This window comes from Nothobranchius furzeri, chromosome 11, assembly GCF_043380555.1.
Source record: "Nothobranchius furzeri strain GRZ-AD chromosome 11, NfurGRZ-RIMD1, whole genome shotgun sequence".
Lineage (NCBI taxonomy): Eukaryota > Metazoa > Chordata > Actinopteri > Cyprinodontiformes > Nothobranchiidae > Nothobranchius > Nothobranchius furzeri.
The window spans coordinates 28,361,924-28,386,759 of NC_091751.1; the positions used below are offsets into that span (position 1 = coordinate 28,361,924).

Here is a 24,836-nt window from a genome sequence, read left to right on the forward strand (position 1 = left end):
AGCACCTATTCTGATGATTATTTGACTCATCAAAATGCTAATCCAAGTTTGGATAATGCCTTAAACCACTTGATGAAGATAATGATAATACTGTCTTTCAGGCAGATTTGGATACCAGGCACCGCTAGTTTCAAGCAGAGGGAGGGGTCGATCGCGTTACAGTATAACTCTGGAACAGCTGTCATTTCTGAAATCCTGTGGCTTCTCTGCACCTCAGATAGCTGACATTCTGAAGGTTTCTGTGCACACAATCCAAAGACGTCTGAGGTACGTGACTTTAGAAATCTGTCTAACTATACAGTATCTTGCAAAGCATTTTTTTGCAATAGGTATTTTAGATACATACTGTATAATTCCACCATTCTGTCTATTCTCTTCCGCATATTTGGTGTTGGGTTGTGTGGGCAGCAACCTAAGTAGAGAGGCCCAGAGTTCCGTCTACCTAGCCACTTGGGCCAGCTCCTCCCAAGACGTTCCTTTGACAGCTGTGAAATATAGTCCCTCCAGTGTCTCTTGGGTGTCCTCCCGGTTGGACGTGCCTGGAAATCCTCACCAGGGAGGCGTCCAGGAGGCTTCCTGTCTTAATGCCAGAGCCAACTCAACTGGCTCACAACATATTTTGGCCTGTCTGGTCCTCCCCCACCATTGAAGCCAAATCATCACCAGATAGTGGTTAGTTGTCAGCTCCACCCCTCTCTTCCCCCAAGTGTCCAAGGCATACAGCCACAGATCAGATGAGTGGACAACGAACTTGATCATCGAGCTGCGGCCCAAGGTATCCTGGTGCCAAGAGCACATATTATTATTTTTTTTAATTCAACAAGGAATGGTTCTGTTGGGATTAAAAACCTCTGTTCTATTGGAGTCCTGGCCAAGAGGCAGCAAAACAGTTTCAAAATTTAAAAAATTCAATTACACACACACATCATGAAAAACAATAAAAATGTAAAAAGTTCGACTGGAATGCTCTCACACTGGACTTGAACGTATTCAGTGAAATTAATTCAGTTAAAGCCCAATCTTTTTGAAGCTTGTTCCATGTAGAGGGAACGAAAGCTGTTTTTGCCCATATTTGTGTACACAAACTTGATCTCCAGATTAAGTGATCATTTGAGAGCCTCCGGTCCAACTAGTTCATTGCTAGATGTTTAATAGATCATTTGAGCGAATAAATGGTTGTTTCCTCGGCATAAACATGCAACCTTTTGCCTGAACATGGTGTTCATTATGGACAATCCATGACGAGAAGTCCAATAACAAAACACTGCTCAGTTTCAGTTCAGGGGAGGGGGGGGCATTCCTCCCCACCACACCTCTCCAGGTCTCTCTGTCGTTGCCCACAGAAGTGTTAATGTCCCCCAGAAGAATGATGGAGTCCCCAGAAGGAGCGCTGTCCAGCACCCCCTCCAAGGTCTCCAAAAAGGGTGGGTAGTCTGAGCTGCAGTTTGGTGCATAAGCACAAATCTCAGTCAGGGCGCGTTCCCCGACACGTAGGCAAAGGGTGGCTACTCTCTCATTCACCGGGGTAAACTCCTACATAGAGGCATCAAGATGGGGAGTAAATAGTATGCCCCCCCCCCCTCCTCGTAATCAGGCTGTGTCCAGTTGGGCTCCATGGCTGACAGCCTCGCCACCAGGTTCTCGGCAACATGCCACAACTCTTGGCCTGGCTCCAGAGGTGTGCCCTGGTGACCCATGTCTGGGCGAGGGAACACTGTGTCCATATATGGTACTTGTCACAAGGGGTATGTGTGCTGCTCTTTGTCTGACCCCTCACCTAGGGCCTGTTTGCCATGGGTAGCCCTACCAGAAGCATAAAGCCTCAGACAACTTAGCTCATTTGGATACTCAGACCCCTCCACCGCGGTAAGGTGTCAGCCCAGGGAGGGACACTATAACAGCACACTATATAATTATATTGCAAAGGTCCAGATATGGACACACGCGCTTTTGCACGTGTAAGTGTGTGTGTGTGTGTGTGTGTGTGTGTATTTCTGAAGGTGTTTGAATGTATTTGTTTTTGTGAATTTATTTTTCTTCAGACAGTTTCACCTGACTCGTGCATCAACATATGCTGAAATGACAGACAGTGCCTTGGACGCGGTTGTGCAGGACATTGTCGCTGGCAATGAACTAGTTGGACCAGAGGCTGTCAGAGCATCCCTTCGAGTACAAGGACTAAGTGTACAAAGAAGGAGGGTTCGAGCGAGCATGCTACGGATAAATCCTGGAGCAGCTGCACTTAGAGCAGTTATGCGGCGACCTGAACGAAGGTCATTTCGGGTGGCTGGCCCTAACTCGGCCGACTCGCGCTGCTGACGGCTCCGGTGGAAAAGGTTCTGTTGACCACAGCGGTTCCTATCAGCAGCTATGACGGGCTCCGGTGGAAAGAAGGGGTGACAGAAAGAGTCTGCTGACAGTATCACGTGTTTTGTATTATGATGACAGTTTGTCAAAAGAACTTGAAATGCTGAGTAATATTGTTATACTTGTTGGAAAATACCACCTTCATAAATGTAAATGGCGTAATGAAAATCCTTAAACGTCCTAAAGGTTGATATCACTGTTTGCATCGTTAGCTCTTGTAAAAGACTCATGCAAGTATGCTGACCAGATATGTGAAAATATGAACCAGTACTTGTCCTTGTGTCAAAACTTTGTTACCCAGAAAGCGTTTTTTTTCTTCATAGAATAGATTTACACTGCTTGAAATTTTTTCGAAATAAGGTAGAATATGGCTTTGAAAATGTTGTTTTTTTCTTTTCTTTACGGCAGTTATTTTATTTTTATTTTATTATTATTTTTTTGTGTGAAAACTTTGTTTTGTTTTGTTGAATTGTAAGAGATCTTTTAGTTCTAAATTCTGGTTTAACACGAGCGATGTTGTACTGTCGTTTCCCCGTGAGAGTTAGTATGTAAACTAATAAAAAAAAGTTCGCTTGCATTAATTTTTTTCTTTGTTCCGGAAATCCACGAGCGGACCGGAAGAGGAGGAGACTTTAGGCTCACACAAGGAACAATGTTTCCGGTCCAAATTCGGTGTTAAAAATCTGAGGTTCGTTTTACATTCAAAGGTAAGCCACATTAACACGCTTGTTATTACACTAGATGTTGTAATATTTTATAAAGTAAACTTACTCATCTAACTCTTCTTTTCCGGATTCGTAAGCTTTTAGCATCAAGTGCTATCAATACTAACTGTAAGCAAAAACGGCTGAATTTAAGCTTTATGTTTACCACATGTAGGCAGGTAGTCTTTGAAGTTGTCATTAAAAATAACAAGCACATCGTGCTGTATTTGAGTTTTCTTTATTTGTGGTTTGTAGAGCATTAAATGTGACCCAAGAGTGTAGCGGTTAGCTCTTTGTGTTGTTTGTGGTGAAACACAACAAGCGTTGAAACAGGTTCCGTTTCAGGTTGTGTGGCGTTTGTTTACCTCACTGGTCTGTTATTTTCATCACAGACTTTCTACGTGGTTGCTGAAGATGGAGGTGCCTTGCTATCTGCCCAAGCTGCTCTTTGAGCTGAATGAACAGAGGAAGCGAGACTTCTTCTGTGACTGCAGCATCCTTGTGGAAGGTCGTGTGTTCAAAGCCCACCGTAATGTGCTGTTCGCTGGGAGCGGATACTTCCGGGCCCTGCTGGTTCACTACCTGCAGGTGAGGATGTCGACACTCATTGTTTCGTTGTGTCATGTGTGAATTTCATAATTAAATTATTACACATTAGAAAATGTTCAACTTTATCTAATAGATTTTTAGACACATCTAAAAAAAAGCCTAATTTGCCAACACTACTGTTAGAATCAGATTTGTAATAAAAAATCACAATAATAATAACTTTATTTATAAAGTACTATCAAACAAAGCACTGGACAGCAAAAGATAAAACTGTTTAGCAAAAAAAAAAAAAGATGCAAATAAAAACAGACAAAACATAAATGGCTACATTAACAACCAATAAAGCTAAGCCTGGTAATTAGGACACGAGTCAGGGTGAAAAAGTGGGTCTTTAATTTGGCTTTAAAAACTCATACCTGCCTAATTTCTTGCGGTAGATTGTTCCACAATGATGAAGCATGGGAAAACAATGCTGAATTCTCATTGGTTGGATGGATGGAACCCAGATAAACCAGAGCACAAGGTGGAATATACAAGAATTATACAGAGAAATCACTTTTCACAGTAAAACAGATCTCCAAGAGCTCCTAAAAGCACCTTTCCTGCAACTCCAACAAAGCATTTGACTCTATGCAATAAAATACAGTGATTGACAGTGTTGAATGCAGCACTTAAATCTAACGGCATTCACCAGTTTAACTCAGGCCGTTTCTGTGGATTGGTGTTGTCTAAAAGCTAAAGTGGGTCAAACTGATTATTTGCAGACAAATGTTCGGTAAGCTCTTTAGGAACCACCTTTTCAAACACCTTAGACAGGAACAATAAATATGACATGAGCGGCGTTTCTACTTGACAGGGCCAGCAGAATGGCCGTTTCCGGGTAGATTTCAGGAACTTTCTGAGTACTTGATCAGGGATAGGTACTCAATGGCCCGGTGGAGTAGCTAAGTGGAGCTTTTGGTTAACTCAGGCTGATTGGTTGTAACTCAGTAGGAAATTACATCGGCATATGTCGTTCAAAACAACCGTCAGTCGCACAATTAGAAGTGTAGTTTATAAAGCAGAAGCAAAAGAAAATAAGGACCGATTGTGCTACTTTAAAATTGTTGTAACTAAACTTCCAAAACCGGGAAACGTGGTGGAATTCCCCCACATCGCCGTTTCTGAACTCCCAACACTGGAAAACATGGGGAGATTCTACTGAACAGCTATGTAGCCATAAGAAAACCATGAATTGGTGAGGAAAACTGGAATGAAAGGCTTCCATTTGCTAGGGAAAATAAAGGTTGGACTCTGGAGCAATGGAAGGTCACGTGCTCTGATGAGTCCAGATGGACCGTGTTCCAGAGTGATGGTGCATCAGGGTAAGAAGAGAGGCAGATGAAGTGATGCACCCATCATGCCTAGTGCCTACTGTACAAGCCTGTGGGGGAAGGGCTATGATCTGGGCTTGCTGCAGTTGGTCAGGTCTAGGTTCAGCAAAGGATGTGCTCCAAGAATGAGGTCAGCTGACTACCTGAATATCCTGAATGACCAGATTATTCCATCTTCACTGATGGCACGGGTGTATTCCAATATGACAATGTCAGGATTCATCAGGCTCAGATAGTGAAAGAGTGGTTCAGGGAGCATGAGACATCATTTTCACACATGGATTGGCCACCACAGAGTCCAGACCTTAACCTCACTGAGAATCTTTGGGATGTGCTGGAGAAGGCTTTGTGCAGCGGTCAGACTCTACCATCATCAATGCAAGATTGCAACACTGGATGGAGATAAATCTGGTGACGTTGCAGAAGCTTATCGTAATCAAAGCTAGAGGCGGTCCAACAAAATGTTAGTGTGTGACCTTTATTTTTGGTGGCAACTTTTTTGGCCTGGCAGTTTAATTCACATGAAAACAAAAATAAATCCACCTGTGTGGGAACTAAAAGTGTGTAGGTAAGTCCATTTTTGGTTCTTTTTTAAAACACAGTAAAGGTTTCTCTTTACCTCGCTGACAGTTTTGTTTGCCGACTGCAAAACGTCAGCAAACCTTTACTGTTTTAAAAAAGAACCAAAAATGGAATTAGAAACTAGACACAGTAAGAACATACCAAAGATGTGTAAGTAAGTATTGTGCATAACAAAATTAGCATTGTCTGTGCTGTGAAACTGTTCTGCCACTCCTTTTTACTGGTGCATTGCTGCAACCCAAGGTTTTGACAGCCAATCAACAGCAAGGTGAACAATCAGAGGCTAGTCTGGCCTTAGCCACAAGTGCCAAGTACATAAAAAATGTATGTGTGAAACAGCAAGTAGAAAACACATCAACTATGTGGTTTTTGTTCATTAATAAAGCAAATTTTACGTGACGGGAACATTTTGTAATTTTGTGTGTTTTGGACCAGCTACCTCCGCTCGCTTTGCATTTAGCATGCTAACCAGTTATGTTACTTGTAGCATAAGTCCCAGCTGAAACACTTTCCCACTGTGAACATTTCAGATATTGTCTAGTCCATTCACTGGTGAAGTGGTAAATGGAAAAAGTCACACCATAACAGAGTAAACACCAGTTTTTGGTACAAACTGGTATACCACACAAGCCTAGGTAAATCATTAGCCATTACCAGCCCATCCGTCTGTTGTCTGGCTCTATTCCAGCGTCTGGTTGGTCCGACGTGGAGAAACGCTTAATATGAATGACTGCTCGTCTTTTCTTTCCATTGAAGTTTCTATCGACCGCTTTGTCATAAGTTTATGGGGAACGTTATTTTGAAATATATATATTGTTATTGCTGTATCACCCAGCCCTGTTTTAAACTCCTGATTATGTATTTTCAGGACACTGGGCAGCGCTACAGCACAGCCTCATTGGACATCGTAACAGCTGATGCCTTTTCTGTTATCCTGGACTTCCTCTACTCTGGCCGCTTGGCCCTCAACAGCATCAATGTCATTGAGGTGATGTCAGCTGCCAGCTACCTACAAATGACCGATCTGGTGAACTTCTGTAAAGACTACATCCGCTCATCTTTGGAGATCTGCAACAAGGAGAAAGAGAGGACTTCAGACAATGACAGCCAGGAAGAGGATGGAGCCATGGGACCCGCAGACAGTGGAACTCCTACAGTAACGATCTCTGCTGGTGCCGGTGTTGCAGAGACCGACTTGCAGGCTGTAGAGGTAGAGCCAGAGTCTGTGACCTCAGCCAGGACCTCGTTGTCTATTGCAGTCACCACGCCTCCAGGTTCCAGCAGAGACATGGACAGCGCCTACTCCTCCAGGGAGGGGTTTGCATCTGGGAATGAAGGACCAAAGGGACATGTGGATCAGACTAACCTCTCTTCCTCTTCGTCCTCTGCTCTTACTCCAGAGTTAGTGAACCCTAAAATAGAGTACGACCCTGATGATGAACTTGTGGAGTCCTCTGATACGAAAGAGCTGACATCGTTTTCCAGCCCTTCACATCATAACTCCCACCATAACAGGCTTCTTCCTCCCATTTCCTTCCCCTCCAATGAGCGCTCCCCTTCAGGATACAACTCTTCTTTTAATGCCCGGCAGCTGATTGATATACTGGCTAGAGGTGAAGCCCCCCGGGGCCCCAGTCCACTGGGGGACAGAGTTGGACAGCGCTTTAGCCAAGGAATGAGTAGTAATGCAGGAAGTAGCAGGATGGAGGAAAGTTTAGGGTTCGTGGGCTCGTCCATCATGGAGATTCAGTCTGATTGGCTGGGAGAGGACACAGGTAATCAGCCAGAACCTCATGAATAAATGCTCAGTGTTCAGGGTTTCCCCCAGAAAATGAGTTAAGCCTGGTGGGTTCGGCTGTGTGTGTGTGTGTCGGGGGGGTGCACACGTTCCGCTGCTGTTTCTCACCAGTATCAGCTGATAGAGGGCTCTAGTTTTGTTGCGCCGTTCGTGTCAGCGGTAGGGATGCACCGATACGATACTGGTATCGGTAAAAGTTAACCGATACCAATGCAGTTGCTTGAAAATGGCTTCACTGTAACTTGTCATTTCTGTTCACCTAATATTTTAGTTTTGTGATGATTTCCATTCATATATTTTACTTTTTATCCACCTCACAGTCTTTTCCTGTTGAAAGCAGAGAAGAAAATAAAATCTGTGTTCCAAATCATTGCATTTTTTTGTGTAGTGGAAGTATCAATATCGGTAATTGGCATCGGCGAGTACTCAGATCCAAGTATTGGTATCGTATCGGTTTGGAAAAAAGTGGTATCGGTGCATCCCTAGTCAGCGGACACGGTAGGGTCGGGCAGGGGGGCCAGGCTTATAAAGCGCTGGGGGAAACCCTGGTGTTGCTCACTTAGTATTTATTTATCGATATCTCGTAGGCAAGGTGCAGCGCCATGCCTGGGCCTATGTTGGGGAAACTGCTGTTGAGTGACAGGAGCAGTGGAGAACTGTGGGTAGAGCTGTCAATAAAATTGATTCTCATAAAAATTCCAAGAATCAAATAGAATCGAGTCAAGTGTAAAAATCGATTTAATTGTTTAACATAATTTGACCTTTATACATCTAAAATTGGAAGGAAAAGTCCACATGGCCATTTTAGGGTTTGTGTCTGTAAGGTTAATTCCCCTGATGAACTAACGCATCCAGTGTAGCATCACCGAATTACAGGCATATCATTAAGGTAACCGCGCAAACAAATGCTTTAATTGATCCATATTAATGTCGAACTGGAACAGACTGAATTGGATCGGAGTGTGATGATCGATTTTAACCCCTGAGAATCCGAATCAAATCGATTCTTGAAATTTGAATCGCTGCCCAGCTCTAGCTGTGGGCGCGTCATCACTCATGCTTTTGCATGAAATACGGTTTTGATTTTAGTGGAGCTTTAGCGAGCATGAAGGACAGCTTCGACATTGCAACGGGTAGTCTTACTGGACCAAGTCCCACTTAGCATTTCAGACTTGTTCGATTGTTCGACAGAAAAATCAACAAAAGTGAATGAGAAAATCGTCATGAATTCAGCTCCATCAGAGAGCAGAGCCCCAGCTTTTCATGCTCTTTTAGCTACAGACTGCAGCCAAGAGGCAGTGAGAACTGACGACTTGCATGCTCGTTTGAACCAAGTTAACGTAACTATATTAAATTCAGCATGGCTAAATTAATAAATAGAATGATTTTAAGTGGTAACCATAAATGTATCGTAGTGCTAAATACAAGCCAAACTGAAAAGGTAACTAGCAAACAACAAGTACTGCTTATCTCTGAGAGTTCTTCAGGGTCAGCATTATTATGGTGCTAGCAAGAGATATTAGCCCAGGGCGATGGTGGCACAGGAGTTAAGTGCTCACTCGCCCCGCAGTCGGAAGGCTGCTGGTTCAAGCCCCGCTCAGTTTGTCGCTGTCATTGTGTCCTTGGGCAAGACATTTAACCCACCTTGCCTGCTGGTGGTGGTCGGAGGGACCGGTGACACCTGTGCTCGGCAGCCTCGCCTCTGTCAGTGTGCCCCGGGACAGCTGTGGCTACATTGTAGGTCATCACCATCAGTGTGTGAACGGGTGAATGTGTTGTAAAGCACCTTGGGAGGTTCCAGGACTCTAGAAGGCGCTATATCAAACACGGGCCATTTAGTCCTGTGATTCATTGAACATAAAATATTTGAGGAGAATCTACAATCGTGGGAGTGGAATAAACATTTAAGCAATCTGGTAAAATGTACAAAATATAAGGTAGTGAAGAACACAACGCTTGAGACTATATATGTTATATACCAGTAATTTAGCTTGTTTCTTCAGATCCACCAGTAGACTAAATGGGTTTTGCATTTAAACACATTTAACTTTACAAAATGTATATTCATTTCTGTAATATTGTTACGTCCTCTAATGGTGGAAAAGGGAAGGATGGGGAGTAACACAGAGGCACGTGCTTCAGGTGTTAAAATCATAAAGTTTGTATTTTAGAATTTTAAAAAGACACAAAGCTCCAAATCTAAAAGTACTTCAATCACATAGTTAAAATGGCCATGAGTTTACATTTAAAACCGACATCAGAGTGCTCCCAAACATTCACTAAACAAAGTCCACTGACTGTACACAAGTTTGGGAGCAAAGAGGAAACCAGCTCTCTGGTCCCTCATCTGTTAAAAACCTCTGAAAGCTCTTAAGCTTCATCAAGGTCAAACACAACTAAAAGCCATTAAAACACAAAACAATGGAGTGGGTGAGAGCACTGGCCCAGATCCCGTCTCTCCCTTTTACGCTGCTCAGGAGGTGAGTGCAGCTGTGCAGGTAGGAGGAGGATCTGCAGCTTTCTGGTACAAACAGCAACAGCTGTAACAAATGTAATTCACAAAAACAATTACAAAGATTAGATAAATCTAAATGATTTAGAGTCAAAAAGAAGTAACTCATCAGTCGATGCCATTATGTATACCAGATGTGTAACGTGCCTTGGTGCAGATGCAGTCAAGTAAAAGGTTTGATGATGGTTAATATGTTTTAATGTTGGTGACTGATTGCAAATCCAGCTTGACTGTGAGAGCTTGGACTTTTAAACTGATATCAGCATGTAAAATAACAGTGTGTGAACTAAAGTAGAGAATAACTTCTGATTTAGTTGTGTTGCATTGGAACAACCTAACTATAATATCGATACAACGATATAGGTGCTGTATCTGCTACTCGAACTGTAGCAGCTGAAAAGGTCTTGGAAAGTCATTTCAAGAAAAGAGTGGGAATCCTGTTTATGCAGCTGTCACCTTTCTTTCCCTCCAGGAGATGGATTGGTGGTGCCAGTGAAACTCCACAAGTGTCCTTTTTGCCCGTACACCGCCAAGCAAAAGGGGATCATGAAGAGACACATACGCTGCCACACAGGAGAGAGGCCGTTCCCTTGTCCCATGTGTGGGAAGAGATTCACTCGACAGGAGCACCTACGCTCTCATGCTCTCAGTGTAAGATCCCAGTGGCCGTTGTCACTATGGAGGCTGTACTGTCTTTGTTACATCCAATTAGTTAATCTGTGATTTATGAGTTGGAGTTCTGAGTGTACATGTAATGAGAGAATGTCCTTCACCCTGTAACTGGCTGATAGGCTTGACTGTTCACAGGTGCACAGGCACTACTGGCCAGTGTCGTGCAAGAGCTGCAGGCGAACCTTCACCGGTTCAAGTGTGTCCCCAGGACTGAGACGCTTCGGCATCTGCGACAGCTGCAATTGTGTTACCACCACCCATGATGACTCTGCCTCGGTCCACCCTTCCAGTCAGCCAGAGGTCATGGCGCGGGCAGACAGAGGCACAGATTGGTCTACTTTTATGGACGATGTTGACGAGGTGGAGGTTGGCAGAGTAGAGGACCTGGTGGAGAAACAGATGCTTGACCGACAACTGGCTGCGTGTACTGATGTAGTTCACACACTGTGAAGGAGGCCAAACTTATTATTCTTAGATCATTACTGTAAAATTATTTATTTATTGATACATTTCCCTCCAGAACACCTGGTCTGCCACCTGCTGTCATTCTGTTATGGTTTTGGAACATTTCTCTTATTTCTATACCCAGGGACGGGTATAGATACGGGTCCCAGGTATAGCCATGGGCCCCCCAGGACACTGCCAGAGCTACTATAGGCTCTGTGAGGGTTAGGGGCCCGGGTGCAGCTAGGGCTGTGCACACACCAGTGTGTCAGACTGTGTATGTATGCAAGAGTGTGTGTGTGTGTGTGCATGCATGTGTGAGAGTTCTTTCAAATGTAACATTATTGACTAAAACTAGCAATTTAGAAAACAGATTGTTCCTGATTTCATTTAGGTGATTTTGGTTTCGGTTACAGTTGTACGCAGCAATCAGACCAGTGTATATAAAGAAGATTGACCACATAAATGAACTTTATCGTCGTCTTCTTCCTCCGCTTATCCGGGTCCGGGTTGCGGGGACAGCATCCCAACTAGGGAGCTCCAGACTGTCCTCTCCCCGGCCTTCTCCACCAGCTCCTCCAGCAGGACCCCAAGGCGTTTTCGGACCAGATTGGAGATGTAACCTCTCCAGCATGTCCTGGGTCGACCCGGGGGCCTCCTGCCGGCAGGACATGACCGAAACACCTCCCCAGGGAGGCATCCTGACCAGATGCCCAAACCACCTCAACTGGCTCCTTTCGATCCGGAGGAGCAGCGGTTCTACTCCGAGTCCCTCCCGAATGTCCGAGCTCCTCACCCAATCTCTAAGGCTGAGCCCGGCCACCCTATGGAGGAAACTCATTTCGGCCGCTTGTATCCACCATCTCGTTCTTTCGGTCATTACCCAAAGCTCATGACCATAGGTGAGGACTGGGACGTAGATTGACCGGTAAATCGAGAGCCTGGCTTTCTGGCTCAGCTCCCTCTTCACCACGACAGATCGGCTCAGCGTCCGCATCACTGCAGACGCCGAACCAATCCGCCTGTCGATCTCCCGATCCCTCCTACCCTCACTCGTGAACAAGACCCCGAGATACTTTAACTCCTCCACTTGAGGTAGAACCTCTCCCCCGACCCGGAGTTGGCAAGCCACCCTTTTCCGGTCGAGAACCATGGTCTCAGATTTGGAGGTGCTGATCCTCATCCCAGCCGCTTCACACTCGGCCGCGAACCTACCCAGCAAGAGCTGAAGGTCAGAGCTGGATGAAGCTAGGACGACCACATCATCCACAAAAAGCAGACGAGATTCTCCTGCCACCAAACTCGACACACTCCACACCACGGCTGCGTCTAGAAATTCTGTCCATAAAGGTAATGAACAGAACCGGTGACAAAGGGCAGCCCTGGCGGAGTCCAACCCTCACTTGGAACAGGTCCGACTTACTACCGGCTATGCGGACCAAACTCACGCTCCTCTGGTAAAGGGACTGAATGGCCCTTAACAGAAAATGAACTTTATGTTTACCATAAATGTGCCAATCAGAGGAAATAAACATAGATATACCTCCGTTTCTGTGCCACTCCTGTCACAGTTATGCTCTCCTCTAAACCAGCCTTAAAACATTTAATGGCTCTGCCGTTATAAAAGTACGTTTCCATAAAACTTGAGCTGCAATAAAGTTGTAACCAAGAACTGACCATTTCTGTTTTTATATCAAAATGTTATTTTCCTCCTTGGCTCAGCTCAAAAGACTAAAATAAGAACATTCTCCAGGATCTGAATTTTTCTAACCAGTCTTAAGACTGGAACTCCATTCCTGCCACTAATTAAAAATTGTCTATCATGATTATGATATGACTAAGTCATAATTGTGTTAAAATAGTATCTCATTATGTTAAACTATTAGCATTTTGCTTTAAGCAAATTCGACTGGTCTTTGGTAGAGTCGGGACTGTGTAGCTGAAGAACTAGTGCAGGAGTTATAAAGGTATGTAATTATAATTTTTCTCTTAAATACTCAGAGTAGTCGTAGCAGTCGACTCACGGGTCCCTGGAGCAAAGACGCAAGTGAAAGGAGCTATACAAGCTATTTTCTAATCTGATTTGCCTTTCGCCCAGAGTCACACACATGCTGGACTTCAATTTAAAAAGTGTTCTTTGTTTTGATCCCAAAAAATTATAAGAGTAAAAATAAACCAGAGTTTAAAAGAATATTTGTTTGTACTACATTAAAGCAAATGTGTATTTCAATATATGGTGTGAAATTATGGAATAACCTGGATGATGAATTAAAAAAATGTACAACTACTGATCAATTCAAAAAAATGTATAAAGATAAAATGCTAAAATCGTATGATTTGGTGAGTTGGGGATGGAGGATTAATGTTTTAGTAGTGATATTATTTGTGAAAGTAAGAGAGCGGTTTATTTTTTGTGTATAAGGCTATTTTGTACTTTTTGTTATTTATCTTGTCTTAGTTAAAGGGGGTAGGTCTTATAAGATTTTTTCTTCTTCCTCCCCCTATTTCACTCGAATGCTTATATTCTGATTTAAAGTTTGTATATTTAAACTTTGAGTGAAATAAATTATTATTGAATTGAATTATTGAATTTAAATCTTTAAAATTCGCGGAAGCCGTGAAATCCATGGCACATATCAAACAGGATCAGTGCCCCCCGGCATACCTCACAGAATTTTATTTAGCTATTTATTTAACTTAGAAACAAGAAATTTTCCCATTAAGATGGGGGTGAGACAGGAGCGTTTATGAATCACATGGTTAGACACGTGACCGGAAGCGAGTCACCTGAGCCCTAAGGAAACACTTTTCTGGTTTGAGCTCGGTTCGGCTGTTATTCGATCATGTCTAGTTGATCGCTGTGTGTCTGGAATTCTTTGTTTCGCTGTTAAATGAGTTTAAGGTTCGTGATTTAGTTTAAAATGTTACCATTTCTGTTCCTCGTCGCCGCTGTGTCTCGCACAGCAGCGCGTTACACGCCGGACTGGTCGAGTCTGGACGCCAGACCGCTGCCCTCCTGGTACGACGAGGCTAAATTGGGCGTTTTTGTCCACTGGGGCGTGTTTTCTGTCCCGGGGTTCGACAGCGAGTGGTTCTGGTGGCACTGGCAGGGCCAGGAGCCGCCGGACCCAAAGTGTGTGAGCTACATCAAGAACAACTACCCACCTGAGTTCAAGTACACGGACTTTGCCGGTCAGTTTCACGCTCAGTTCTTCGACCCAGAGGAGTGGGCGGACATCTTCAAAGCCTCTGGGGCCAAGTGAGTTTGAACTCTACTTCCGGGTTCTCATTTGACTGTCGCATGTAGTCTTTTATGTTTGACTTTTTAACAGATATGTCGTCCTGACGGCCAAACATCACGAGGGCTTCACAAACTGGGGGTCTCCAAATTCATGGAACTGGAATTCAGTTGATGCTGGTCCTCACAGGGACCTAGTGGGAGACCTGGGAGAGGCAATCCGCAACAGGTGTGCCTCACTTCCTAAACACCTCGTTCACATCAGACGCGGAGGCGCGGAACCCTACTCATGGTGCAGAATAGACACCAACCAGAGCCAGAACAGTAAACAAGACTAAGAACCTCCACACAACCCTGGCAAGAAAACCTTCTCAAACTTGATTTTTAATTGGAGTTAATCTGTTTATCCTAAATTAATATTGGCCCAGTTATTCTCTAAACTCCACTTAATCTAAAATTATACTGGAAAAAAAAATAAAGATTTTGTCTAAAAAAAACAGAAGTTTTAAGGTAATGAGTCCTAATAGAGGTGCTGGTCATAAAATTAGAATATCACAACAAAGTTGATAATTCCTCTCAAAAAGTGAAACTTGTATGTTGTATTCAATCATTACACACAGACTGATATATTTCAAAAGTTTTTCAAGAATTTTAATGTTGATGATTATAACTGACAACTAATGAAAATTGCAAATTCAGTATCTCAGAATATTAGAATATTAAACCAATGTAAAAAAAACTAATTTCAGAAATGTTGGCCAACTGAAAAGTATGAACATGAAAAGTATGAGTACAGTACTCAATATTTAGTTTGGGCTCCTTTGGCCTGGATTGTTGCAGCAATGCGGCGTGGCATGGAGTCCACCAGTCTGGTGCTCAGGTGGCTCAGGTGTTATGAGAGTCTTGCTCTGATAGTGGCCTTCAGTTCTTCTGAAGTGTTGGGTCTGGCTTCCTCTTCACAATACCTCATAGGTGTACTATGGGGTTAAGATCAGATGAGTTTGCTGCTGACCAATCAAGAATAGGGATACCATGGTCCTTAAACCTGGTACTGGTAGCTTTGGCGCTGTGTGCAGGTGTCAAGTCCTGTTAGAAAATAAAATCTGCATCTCCATAAAGTTGGTCAGCAGCAGGAAGCATGAAGTGCTCTAAAACGTCTTGGTAGACAGCTGTGTTGACCTAGGCTGTTGGACAACAAAATGGACCAGCACCAGCATACATGGCACCCCAAACCATCACTGTCTGGAAACTTTACACTGGACCTCAAGCTACGTGGATTCTGAGCCTCTCCTCTCTTCCTCCAGAGTCTGGGACCTTGATTTCCAAAGAAAATGCTAAATTTACTTTCATCAGAGAACATAAGTTTGAACCTATCGGCAGGAGTCCAGTCCTTTTTGTCTTCAGCCCAGGTGTGATGCTTCTGATGCTGTCTCTAGCTCAAGAGTGGCTTGACATGAGGAATGCGACAGCTGAAACCTGTCTTGCATACGTCTGTGCGTGATGGCTCTGGAAGCACCAATTGTTGCTGCAGTCCACTCTTTGTGAACCTCCCCCACATTTTTGAATGGGTTTAGTTTCACTATCCTCTCCAGCGTGTGATAATCCCCATTATTGTACTTTTTTTTTTTCCTGCCACATTTTGTCCTTCCCTTCACTTCTTTTAGTGTGCTTGGACACAGCTCTGTGAACAACCAACCGCTTTAGCAATGACATTTGTGTCTTGCTCTCCTTGTGCAAGGTGGTAATGGTTGTCTTTTTAACAACTGTCAAGTAGGGCTGCCATGATTAGTGGCCTCATTACGACGATGTCGACAAACAATAGTTTTATTGATTTAATAGTTGACGGGTCGTTTATTTTATTTTTTTAAATCTCGCCTGCTGCAGCACGTTCGGCGGTCGCTTCCTGCCCCTCTGCTCAGCGCACATGTGCAGTAGTCTCCATCTGGGTCAGTTGCCGCTTTCAGCTCCGAGGTGCATGCAGTAGTGGCCATCCAGATCAACCTTCGTCACTAAAGAAAGAAAACATGGCGAGTCTGCAGTGTAGCTCAAAAGTTTGGGAGCATTATACAAAGACAAAAGAAAGGCACGTAGAGTGCAAACTCAGCAGAGTGAAACTCTCCTTTCACAGGAGCACATCGGCGATGCACGTGCACCTTAAATGGAAGCCCGTCATGGCGGAGAACAAAGACTCGTCTCGGTAAGTTTACCTCTTGCTAGCTGCTAACATTGTGGTTCTTTTTCCTTATCAAAAACAAGAAGGAGACAGGTTCTGTCCAAACTCAGCGGGGGGCATTTATTTACACAACTCATCCATACATCACCAACACTTCACAGGGGACAGCGTCCAGCTTCGATCTAACCACCTCGGCTGGAGATCCTTCTGCAAAAGCCCCCTCCCCTACACCACGCAGCATCAGTTATACTATTCAACCCCCACCTCCCTTTTGATTCTGAGAAATGATGGGGTGCTACTTCCACATCCTAATATGGTCAAAAGTAGTTGAAACTTACATAAGCTGGGCAGATCAACATGTTTTTGGAGCATGTACTCAGCAGCTGGGCTGCCTGATAACCGGCTGGCATTGATAAGCAACATGTCAACATGCAGTACACAAAACACTGCTTTTAGCTCCTACAGATCCCCCCCATGGGGGTGTCCACCCCCATTAATAAGCTGGCTACATAACATATAACTTAACACATAAGTGAACGTTAACATAAACCAGTAAATGGGTGTCGAATGGCAAAATGACAAATACACTACAAACTTCAACCAAACTATATAGGCATATATGTAACGACGAAGTAACTGCAAACCAACACTTGGATGAGTACACAAAGTAAGTATCAGCTTCAAAACACAATATGGAATGTGACGTCTTTAACCAGCTCAGTCACATCAAAATGCATGCGCAAACTGTAAGGGGGCGAAAACCTGTCCGCTGTTCTTAACAGGAAAAATTCCCCCTTGACCTCCTGGCCCCAAAACAGGACGGTCACATAAAGCACAGAGTGAGCATGCAAGCCTAGCCTAAGTATATGGCAGACATTAGGTAACAGTGAATTAACAAAAGAACGCACGTAAGAGAAAACAAACTGATGAAACCTTCCAACAGAGAACAAAAATCATAAGCATGATCGAGCATTAATTACCCTTAGCAATATTGCAACCAGTAACTGTACGTGAATATGCAATCAAAAATACAAACTCATGTGAAATAAATGATTGACGTGGATACGAATGAACGACTAGATGATGTCGCTGTGACTAAACCTATAAAAGTTAAACACAACAGGAGGTGTAATGAATATACTCAACGTAACAACACAACTGCTCAACTGAAATAGAGAACGGAGTCAGAGTCCCAGCTGCAGAACTGAAAAAGAAATGGAGTGAAGAAAACATAAGAGTCAAGTTCAGTTTTATTGATGACTGCTGCAGGGGTCTTGCCGCTGGAAGAGGACTTTGAGGCCGATTCCTTAGTCGAGTGCATGTAACCACAACAGCAACATCTATGATGAGACGCAAAGATTACTCCGCCGTTGTCCCATCAGCCGTCCCATTCTTCAGGCACATTGGGTGTCGTGCTGAGTCCATTGCGGCCATTTCCATTTGCACATATTGAGACGACGCAGCAAGGTTCATTTGGGCAGCCAGAGTTCGCTCCCACAGTCTCCTCACAACAGGTAGGATGCAACATGCCAATAGAGAAATCAGAATTAGTACTACTATTGCACTAATTCCTGCTTTTACCAAAATAGCTCCCCACTGACCCAATTTGAGGGCTAAGGAGTCTAAGGACCAGCTTTCCCTGCCTGCATTCTCCTTCAGCTCTATCTTTAAATCTTTCAATTTCCTCATGCCTTCAGTAAATGCACCATCAGGGGCCGTATTACTTGGAATGTAGGTGCAACATTCTTGCCCACTGGAGTTCAGAAACTTACAGAGCCCACCTTTCTCGGCCAGCAACCAGTCCAAAGCCTGGTCATGCTGCAAAGTCATTTTGACTGTGGCATGAAGTTGTTCACCCAAGAGGCCAAGGTTATTTACTGTGTAATTTAAGATTCTTTGCTGATTAAAATAAACATAGTTGATCCATTTCACATTCTTATTTATTGTTATCCAAGGAAGAATTGACTCTAAACCTGCTACTACCTCATCTCTTGCTTGAAATTCTATGGGAATTCCTGTTGGCAGTCCTATGGCGTTTAAATGCACTTTATGATCAAACACATCATACCTCTTTGTCCTACGTCTATTGGTAGTCTCCAACTGAAGTAATTCACTCACACCTTCATGCAAGATAGTCACTGGAACTTTCATACGTACTAGCGTACACAACCCAACCCAAAAACTTGGCAAAACATTCATTAGAACATCACCACCACACATCCAGTAGCTGTCGGCCACTGGAATGTCTTGCTCACCTATGAGATCCAGAGTGGGGATCGTCATCGATATGTTATCACAATCCTGACTAAGACTTACAGGGTTTTCATACCAAACAGGGGTATCAATGAGAAGTGGCGTCATATTTGCATGCGGGAACCAGGATAATACCCAAGTGACGTTACAGTTGACAGATGTATTACCTACGTCCACTCCTCCATCGTCAGCGAAACCTCCGCTTGCAAAACATTCATAATCAGCACTATAATCAATTTTGTAGTCCGTTGGAGGACCATTTTGGTCTGTTTGGATCGCAAATTCAGCACATTCCTCTAGGATGTTATATTCAGCATATTTTTCAACATATTTGGACTTATCTCGTGTACCATGGAGCAATCTGCATTGGAATCCACACAATGGCATCTTAAGAAGAGGTGGAATCTTTTTATTTATCTCTATTACCTTTCTAGTCTTACATGTGCGTTGTTGTGTAATGGCACACTCACTAGAAGTATACTTTTCCGGAACAACCTCAGGTAACATTCCGGGTGCTTGAGCGCACACTATGCAGTCATTAGGAGTCATTTCTCTTGTCGTATACAAAGCCCATTTATACCAACTATTTTGCATGGCGGCATCCCAAAGCCTATCCTCTATCGGCAATGGTCTGCCCGCTCTAGGGGAGATAGGCCCTGTGTTACTGCCGGACCTAGGTCTAATTGGCCCAAATAGTGGCTTAGGTACAGCTTTGCGATTGGTCACTTCTTGTTCATTTTGTCCTTTCTGAGTGAGATTACGAACATGGTTACCACCAGAGGTTGCAGTGGGAAAGCCAGATTTCACAGCTACACCTCCTGTGGGAGTTGTAGTACTGACAGGTGGCTTAGCGGTTACGCTTCTCAGCTTGCTAATCGGCGTTGTTTTAGATCTTGAAATCAGTGGAGTCACTAGCTGTAAAAGAGAGGAAGAGCTCCAGTCGGCCCTCACCTCTCCAACAGGGGCTGTGGTAGTCAAAACATCAGGGATCACAGTAGCAGTAGCGCTAGTAGTTAAAACATTACTTGGAACTGTGGTTATATCACCAGTTTTAACAATTGCTACGTCGAATGCAGGCAGGGATGCCGACCTATGTTGCATCCGGCCTGCTGAATTGTACTTAACTTGATCATGGTATGCTGCCTCGTCGTTGGCCAAGTCGTCTGGCGTATGCTCTTGTGATGGGTCGACGAGTCGCTCCTCGGCCATCGTCTCCATCTTCACCTCCTCCAGCACCATCATCAGACCCCCTAGTGTTATCCAAAACAGAACTGTCATCAGGCTTAGCACGCCCTTCTCTCCTCCGGCCATCATGCCGGTTTGTTACGTTAGGCACAATACTGCCCTGAGTTTTGTCTTTGACTTTCATGCAGTGCGTCAGATGATGCCACGTCGATCCTCCTTCGACCTGGACTGCTGTTGGCGTTGCTCGAACCACTTTGTAGGGACCCTCTCGTCGCGGTTCGTGCCACTTCCTCCTGAAAACTTTGATGTACACCTGGTCTCCAGGAACTACCGGCCCGTCTGCGCCTGCGCTAGAGACGAGCTCCTTTCTCTTTTCCTGCAAATAGATGGCTTTATGGATGCTGGTTAGTTGCTTGATATAGCTTTTGAATTCAAGCTCTAGCTGTTCCAGCGAAGGCCCCTTGTGGGGTCCTCTAAGCTGAGGAGCTGGCATTGGCCTGCCTGTTAGGACCTCATGAGGTGAAAGATGCGTGCTTCTGTTAGTTTGCATGCGATAGCTCATTAAGGCAAGCGGCAATGCATCAACCCAGTTAAGGTTAGTACAAGCACAGATTTTGCAGATTTTAGACTTCAACGTCAGATTCGCTCGCTCGACCATCCCTTGGCTCTGGGGGTGATAAACTGATCCTAATCGTTGCTTTATCCTTAGTTGTTGCAACACACCTTTAAGGACTTTTTCAACAAAAGCAGGACCATTGTCCGAGCTTATTTCCGACGGGATACCAAAGCGAGGAATCACTTCTCTGACTAGAAACTTTACCACTGTTTCTGAACCTAGATCTTTAGAGGGAACAGCTTCGATCCACCGACTGAATCTGTCAATGATCACCAGCATGTACCGTTTCCCATGCACAGACTTAATCATGTCAACATAGTCAATGACCAAATGTTTGAAAGGACCTTCGGGCACTGGAATGTGTCCCGCTGGGACTGTGATGCCCTTTTTTACATTGTTCTCAGCACAAATGTCACACTGATCTATTACTTCCTCAACCATGGCTTTTAGGTATGGTGACCAGTAACCTTGTTTGTTAAGTCTTTTCAGCACCTCTGCACGACCACAATGATCAGGACCGTGGCTTTCCGAGATTAGCATCGTCAGCAAGGAGACAGGTGCAACGATCAAGCCCTCATGAGACCTCCACAAGCCGCTTGAGTCCATTGTTGCACCTCTTCTTCTCCAACACTGCTGCTCGCTTTTCTCTGCCTTTTCCTGAATCAGAATGATGTCTTCTGGTGTTATTGCAGGCTCTAATGATATTACAGGTGCCAAAATGGCTTCTTCACACCTGGAGGCAGATTTTGCCGCCTCATCTGCTGCATTGTTGCCTCTGATGACATCACAGTTACCCTTGCGGTGCGCAGGGCACTTTACAATGGCCAGTTTCGATGGAAGCATCATTGCTGAGATCAGCTCGTTGATCTGCTTTCCATGAAGGATGGGTGTACCATCCGTCTTCTTAAAACCTCTTTGTCTCCACACACTTCCAAACAGGTGACAAACACCATGGGCGTATGCAGAGTCAGTGTAAATAGTTGCTACCTGGCCACTTGCCAACTTGCAAGCTTCGGTCAGGGCTTTGAGTTCCGCTAGCTGCGCAGAACAGGGTTGGTTACACTTTTCAGCTTTTACTGTTTCAAATCTGTCATCTACTTTTTCCACAACAGCAAACGCTGCATGGTTTCCTAAGTAGTCTCTAAAACATGAACCATCAACAAAATAGGTGACATCAGATTGGTCGAAAGGGGTAGATTCCAAATCAGGCCTTAGCTTAGTGTATCTAGATACCTCAGCTATGCAGCAATGTGGTTCTCCTTCGAACTCAAAGGGAACACTGTTAGCAGGGTTTGTCGTGGTACACCGCTTTATGACAACGTCCGGATATGTCAGTAGTGGCATATACTGCAGGTATCTTGCTTGGTTTAACACAAACTTCCCTCGGTTGATTAGTTCAGATATTTTGTGATGTGTGTAGATGGCGACAGGATATCCCATTGTTATCACTGAGGCTTTCTCATAAGCATAGTGCAAAGCAGCCAATCCTTGATAACAAGGGGGCCATCCCTGTGCCACATTGTCAAGTTTTGCACTGTAGTACGCAATAGGTTGTTTCCGACGTCCACTGCATGTGTCCTGCATTAACACTGCAGAGGCATACATGTCATGTCTGTTTGCGACGTACAGCAAAAATGGTTTTGTGTAGTCAGGTGTTGCTAAACTTGGCGCAGTTTGCATGTCTTGTTTGATGGTTTCAAAAGCTATCTTAGCTTCATTTGTCCATTTTAGAGTCGATTTTAAAGACTCACTTCCAGCATCTTTAATCAGTGCCCTAAGTGGTGCGGTTTTTTCAGCATAGTTTTCAATCCACTCGGAGTTAAAACCAGTCATTCCCAGAAATGTCATCATTTGTCCGACAGTTTGTGGTTGTGGAGCTTTGCTCACACCTTCCACGTGTTCTGGTGAGATGGCGACAGTCCCATGGGAGATTACTCTCCCTAGGTACTCTACCTGTGGTTGGCAGTACTGAAGCTTTGTTAGAGAGGCTTTGTGTCCTCCCCGAGCTAACTTCTGTAGGACTTTAATGGAGTCACGATGACAATCATCGATTGTTCGTGCGCAAATCAGTAGGTCATCAACATACTGAATCACAGTGCTGTTCACCTCGATGCCTTCGAGGCTCTGTTTCAAAATCTGATTAAAGATGTGTGGACTGTGTTTTAGCCCTTGTGGTAGCCTTCTGTACGTGAGCTGTCTCCCACGAAACGTGAAAGCAAAAAGATATTGTGATTCTTTGGCCAAGGGGATGCTAAAAAATGCTGAACACAGATCAATTACCGTGAAGTATTTAGCTTCCCCATCAATGTTACTCAGTAATGTGCTTGGGTTTGGCACGTCTGCGTCAAAGTCAGTGATCACTTCATTTACAGCTCTTAAATCATGTACCAGTCGGTACTTGAGCTTGTCTGCTTTTAGCACTGGCAGAATTGGAGTGTTACATGTGCTATAGGTTTCTTTTAGTACTCCTGCTTGAATTAGACCTTCAATAGTTGCATTTATACCCTCTTCTGCTTCTGGCTTTAGTGGGTATTGGGGTCGATAAGGCAGTCTTGCATTTGGCTTCAATTCCACTTGAACTGGAGTTGCCGATGTTACCAGTCCAACATCCGTGTCATGTTTAGACCATAGCTGGTCTGGAACTTGTTTTAGCATGTTGGCTTTCAACTTGTTTTGAACTGTTTCTGATTCTGCTACACCTTGCATGTGTTTTTTGTTTGCGACTGTTACAACCTGTGGTTTTGACATCATGGTGCCACCGCAGAGAATTTTAATCATTTCTGCATTTTTTGTAGTATAGATTAGCGGGTTATCTGTTTTCTGCCACTCTGTTTTAGTTGCTGTTAACATCATTGGTCCAAGATCTCTTGACCCAAAGCCTTTGTTTACCATTAAGGTAATGTGTGGTGCTGATTCTGGCACAGTGTGCCATTTTTCAATAAATGGGTTTTCTTCCACATTCACAGCTGCACCTTGCTGTCCTATCACGATGTATTGTGACACTAGCCTAACGTGCAAATCTTTTGTTTCTTTGTCCCATTTTTCTTCAAAGATTCTACTGCATGATGGATCATAAGTCATTGTGCAGTGATAGTCACTGAACGGTACAGTAGCTTCTGGAATTTGAGCTTCAATAAATTTTTCCCACTGTTGAAACATCTCTGAGACTGGCTTGTTAATGTCACCAAGCCAGTAGACCTTAGCGTATTCTGTCTGAGCAGTCATTTGAAAGTTTATTCCAGAGCTATCTACATAAATTCCTTCTGGTGTGCACCATATTTTTGTTTTTAGTTTACACAATGCATCTCTTCCTAGTAGATTAACTGGAGTTTGGTCTGAAATCAGAATTGGAATTACGATTTCACTGTCATCAACTGCTAGTCTTACTGGAGCTGTTAAGGGGTTTATTTGTTTTGTTCCCGAGAACCCTGTTGTCTTTACGCTTTTCTCAGACATGGGGAGATGAGTTGCATAATTTGATTTTATGCATGAGTAGGTTGCCCCAGTATCTACTAACATTGGGACCGATTTGCCTTCTATTTTAACATTGATCACTGGTTCTTTATTGGCGTTAGCTATTAAAATTGGTAGTTGCTCCTCCCCCCCAGGGCCCTCCGGGCATCCCTAGAATCCTTGTTGTGCTGCCCATGGATTAACTGGACCTCCTCTTCCCCGGTTTGGTCGTGTTCCACGACCACGCCCAGACCATTCAGGGTTTGGAATTGGATTCGGACAGTCTCGATACAGGTGACCCATCTGGCCACACCCCCAACATGAACCTGGAAGTGGGGGTCGGTTCTGCTGCACCCAGCCTTGTCGGGTTGGGTAGCGATTGGGGAAACGATTTGGAAATCGTCTCTGTGGTCCGGGCTGCTGTCTACCATACTGGATTGGGTAGACATTGATAACCGGTTGAGATGGAGTTTGAGGCGGGGCCAAAGCTGTCTGCAATGCTTGGGTTTGACTGTCACTCTTGCTGTCACTTTTCTCCACTGCCGCCTGGGTCTTCGCCTTGTGCTGGAGATCATTTATGTGCAACTGCGTGAGTTTTCTCTGAGCGCACTTTTCTTGCTCAATCATTTTGTTATTGTCTTTCCGATAGCGGTCCACTGCGTGGACTACATGGTCTCTGAACTGCACATGTGGCATTGAGTCCAGTCCCACAACATCCTCCAGTTTGTCTCGCACAGGAGTCGGGAGAGCAGAAATCAGGGATGTTCGGAACAGAGAAGTCATTATCGGCGTCCCCTCAGGACCCTCCTCCGTCTCCAGCTTCCACCGTCTGAGCTGCCTGTCAACAAATGACGCAGGACTCTCAGTCTCTGAAAGTGGCTCTCCTTTCAAAGCTTTGGGGTCAATCCTGTTGGGAT

The 24,836-nt window shown here is 44.3% G+C and overlaps 2 protein-coding genes across 3 annotated transcripts in view; both read left to right on the forward strand.

Annotated features, from left to right (window-relative positions):
• Positions 1 to 2,954: 2,954 nt before the first annotated feature.
• zbtb8b (zinc finger and BTB domain containing 8B) lies at positions 2,955 to 11,467 on the forward strand. The gene is made up of 5 exons (XM_015941146.3): positions 2,955 to 3,074; positions 3,464 to 3,659; positions 6,444 to 7,350; positions 10,358 to 10,536; positions 10,693 to 11,467. The coding sequence occupies exons 2-5, from the start codon at positions 3,486 to 3,488 to the stop codon at positions 11,005 to 11,007; spliced, it is 1,575 nt and encodes a 524-aa protein (XP_015796632.3). The 5' UTR covers positions 2,955 to 3,074; positions 3,464 to 3,485; the 3' UTR covers positions 11,008 to 11,467.
• A 2,284-nt stretch (positions 11,468 to 13,751) lies between these two features.
• The window catches only part of LOC107383333 (tissue alpha-L-fucosidase), a 29,090-nt gene continuing 18,005 nt past the window's right edge, over positions 13,752 to 24,836 (forward strand). The window contains exons 1-3 of one of the 2 annotated variants that reach the window (XM_054744750.2): positions 13,752 to 14,260; positions 14,334 to 14,468; positions 16,368 to 16,436. In XM_054744750.2, coding sequence (XP_054600725.2) covers positions 13,923 to 14,260; positions 14,334 to 14,468; positions 16,368 to 16,436 — 542 coding nt within the window. In that variant the 5' untranslated portion in view covers positions 13,752 to 13,922. The remainder of the gene's footprint in view (positions 14,261 to 14,333; positions 14,469 to 16,367; positions 16,437 to 24,836) is intronic. The other variant, XM_054744751.2, reaches the window with a different exon arrangement.

Coding starts and splice junctions, on each gene's coding strand:
- zbtb8b (XM_015941146.3), top strand. CDS start 3,486: ATGGAGGTGCCTTGCTATCTGCCCAAGCTGCTCTTTGAGCTGAATGAA. Junction 3,660..6,443: donor TGCTGGTTCACTACCTGCAG/GTGAGGATGTCG, acceptor ATGTATTTTCAG/GACACTGGGCAGCGCTACAG. Junction 7,351..10,357: donor TTGGCTGGGAGAGGACACAG/GTAATCAGCCAG, acceptor CTTTCCCTCCAG/GAGATGGATTGGTGGTGCCA.